The sequence below is a fragment of the Brassica oleracea genome, chromosome C8 (assembly GCF_000695525.1).
Source record: "Brassica oleracea var. oleracea cultivar TO1000 chromosome C8, BOL, whole genome shotgun sequence".
NCBI classification, from domain to species: domain Eukaryota; kingdom Viridiplantae; phylum Streptophyta; class Magnoliopsida; order Brassicales; family Brassicaceae; genus Brassica; species Brassica oleracea.
Window position 1 is genome coordinate 27,178,453 of NC_027755.1, and position 3,733 is coordinate 27,182,185.

The window sequence follows — 3,733 nt, forward strand, 5'->3', positions numbered from 1 at the left end:
AAAAATCATATTATCTAACAATGATTAATATTTACTACCTTAAACCAATGAAAACAAATTTTAAACTATATAGTTTAATTTTAAAAATTAAACAAAAACTAAATTTTTAATTATTTACTCGATAATATAAATATATGAAGCGAAAAGTTTAATTTTTAAAAAACTTTCTAATTTTGTGAAATGTTATAATATCTTTGAATATGACAACAAAACAATATTTTACTAATTTTTATATATATAGTTACGATTTTAATAATGAAATAATAATCCGAAAATATATATCGAAGAAGATAAAAATACATGTGAAAGTTTAAAACAATCTATCCAATGAAAAATATATCGTAAACTTATTATGTTTTAAAAATTGATAGACACATCTTATATGTTAAAACAGAAGTCACAACTTTGATTCATGTGTGATTTTTTAAAAAATGGACTTAATTGACATATTCCTATAAAGTCATGTTACATTTAATCTCTAATATTATCATTTAAATTTTGGGCCTAACGAAATTTTTTATTGGGCTATCAATAATTGAATTTAAACAATAGATGATCCATTGGATTTATAAATAGTATAAATTAAATAGACATAATTTAATGTTGTAATACTATACCTCCATATGTTAATTATTTAAATATTTTTCGATGTTAACTTTTAAAATTATAAAGATTTTTTTTAATAACAAAAAATCATATTATCTAACAATGATTAATATTTACTACCTTAAACCAATGAAAACAAATTTTAAACTATATAGTTTAATTTTAAAAATTAAACAAAAACTAAATTTTTAATTATTTACTCGATAATATAAATATATGAAGCGAAAAGTTTAATTTTTAAAAAACTTTCTAATTTTGTGAAATGTTATAATATCTTTGAATATGACAACAAAACAATATTTTACTAATTTTTATATATATAGTTACGATTTTAATAATGAAATAATAATCCGAAAATATATATCGAAGAAGATAAAAATACATGTGAAAGTTTAAAACAATCTATCCAATGAAAAATATATCGTAAACTTATTATGTTTTAAAAATTGATAGACACATCTTATATGTTAAAACAGAAGTCACAACTTTGATTCATGTGTGATTTTTTAAAAAATGGACTTAATTGACATATTCCTATAAAGTCATGTTACATTTAATCTCTAATATTATCATTTAAATTTTGGGCCTAACGAAATTTTTTATTGGGCTATCAATAATTGAATTTAAACAATAGATGATCCATTGGATTTATAAATAGTATAAATTAAATAGATATAATTTAATGTTGTAATACTATACCTCCATATGTTAAATATTTAAATATTTGTCGATGTTAACTTTTAAAATTAGAAAGATTTTTTTTAAAATAACAAAAATCGTATTATCTAACAATGATTAATCTTTACTACCTCAAACCAATGAAAACAAATTTTAAACTATATAGTTTATTTTAAAAATTAAACAAAAACTAAATTTTTAATTATTTACTCGATAATATAAATATATGAAGCGAAAAGTTTAATTTTTTAAAAACTTTCTAATTTTGTGAAATGTTATAATATCTTTGAATATGACAACAAAACAATATTTTACTAATTTTTATATATATAGTTACGATTTTAATATTGAAATAATAATCCGAAAATATATATCGAAGAAGATAAAAATACATGTAAAAGTTTAAAACAATCTATTCAATGAAAAATATATCGTAAACTTATTATGTTTTAAAAATTGATAGACACATATATATTATAATATATACAAATTTAGAATTGAAAACAAAATATTTATATGAAAATAAATGAAAATAAAAACATGTGCGGTTGCGCGGATTGAGATCTAGTTAATCTTTAAAGATTTTGTTATAATAGTTGTGCAAAAATTGCATTTAACTGATATTTTCTAAACTATAGGTAAATGAGCATATGTTAAACGCTTTTGTTACATTTTAAAGTGTTGAAACACATTTAATATATAACAGATAAATATATTTTTTTAAAAAAAAATGGATTTTGTCTGATATTTTGTTTAAATATTCAAATAATTAATATAAATTATAAAATAAAACATGTTAAAAATGGTCTTACGATGACTTTTAAACAGTAGATAAAAAATAATATTCTAAATTAATAGATTAAATTTTAAGTTTTGTGTACCAATCAGATATGGCTTCTAATTTCTTTTATTTCTGAACAAAAATAAATACAAAATCATTAATTGTTATTAGGATCACACTAGGGTTTTATTCTCTGATACACATTAGTACTTTTGCTTAAAACACTATGATACCATAAACAGCATGACTTTACTCTGTTGCGTTCCCTAACTTGTTAAAGAAAGAAAGCATCTCCTCCGAGACTTGTTTAGACTTTTCCTGTTGGATAAAATGATGACCATCTTCAATAACAGTAATCTCAAGATTAGGTACAAGACTCTTGAACATCTCTCCTTTTACATACTGCATCTTTCCATATTCTCCTTCATTTCCATTATCTTTGTCTCCGAAAATAAACATTGTCGGAACAACTATTTTGGAGTCTTGCCACGGTGCCATTATCTCTCAGTTCCTGAAATTCTCTCTTCAATACCCTTTTTATTTAAACATAAAGACTCAAAGAGCGATGTGGAACTCACAGATCCATGGCTCGGTAGTAGTTTAAAGGGCCTGTGAATCCAGATCTTTGAAATTTGTATGCATAAACCTGAAGCTCATCATCGGTTATCCAATCTGGAATAGTCGATGGCATCTCAAGATCATCGATGATCTCTGTATCAGGAGGAGCCACCAAGTAATCAGTTCTTGTTGTGAGTAAGAACTTCCTCATAACCGTCAAGATATCATGTTTTGCAAATGCAGCCTCAACTCTTCCGGGTTTCTTGTGAAACAAGAAATTGAAATCAAAGGGATAACAATGAGTGGTACTATGACAATAGAATGTGATTTAAAGTTTTACCTGAAACTAAGAGATGTATAAACCATCTCCAAAGCTTTTGAAAAACTCCAAAGGTTTGAGATTTGGATGTCACAAAAAATCTTCTCTTCTCTTCTCTCGTTCTCTCTCTGTTTTCTTGTTTTGGGATGTCTTTTCTCTTCACCTCAGCTCTCTTTTTATAAGCATGAAGAAGGTGTTTGGTGAGCTCACAATCTTTGACAAAACCAACGTCAACAATTTCAGCTCACCGTCCATGCCGTCACCGTCCATGCCGACCAACACGTAAAACGTGTTTTTTTTACTTACAATCTCCCACTTGAAGACTGATTTCAATCTGTCTTCACACATTGATCGATGTAGCAGGTCTCCCCAGCTTGTTACTCCACAAGCCAACTGAGGTTGCACACAACCTCAGCTTGCCATACGGCACGACCTTCGTCAACATGTCTGTCGGATTCTTGCTTCCTGGGATCTTCTCAAGCACCAACATTTCATCTTCCAACGCTGATCTGATGAAATGATACCGACGATGTATGTGCTTCGTCCGAGCATGGTAAACCGGATTCTTTGCCAAATCGATGGCACTTTTACTGTCACAGTACAACACACTTTTCCCTTGGTCATGGCCTAGCTCTTCTAGAAAAGACTGTAGCCATATCATCTCTTTTGCTGCCTCCGTTACTGCAGCATACTTAGCTTCACAGCTTGATAGAGATACAATTTTCTGCAACTTTGAAACCCAACAAATTGCAGTACCGCCAAAGGTGTAGACATACCCGGTTGTGCTCTTT

At 27.3% G+C, this 3,733-nt stretch overlaps 1 protein-coding gene across 3 annotated transcripts in view; it reads right to left on the bottom strand.

Annotated features, from left to right (window-relative positions):
- Nucleotides 1-2,180: 2,180 nt before the first annotated feature.
- The window catches only part of LOC106312649 (bifunctional epoxide hydrolase 2-like), a 15,958-nt gene continuing 14,405 nt past the window's right edge, over nucleotides 2,181-3,733 (bottom strand). The window contains exons 3-4 of one of the 3 annotated variants that reach the window (XM_013750246.1): nucleotides 2,644-2,885; nucleotides 2,181-2,576 (exon numbers count right to left, since the gene is read on the bottom strand). In XM_013750246.1, coding sequence (XP_013605700.1) covers nucleotides 2,570-2,576; nucleotides 2,644-2,885 — 249 coding nt within the window. In that variant the 3' untranslated portion in view covers nucleotides 2,181-2,569. Of the gene's footprint in view, nucleotides 2,577-2,643; nucleotides 3,115-3,733 lie in introns of those variants that run through there. The other 2 variants (XM_013750248.1, XM_013750247.1) reach the window with 2 other exon arrangements.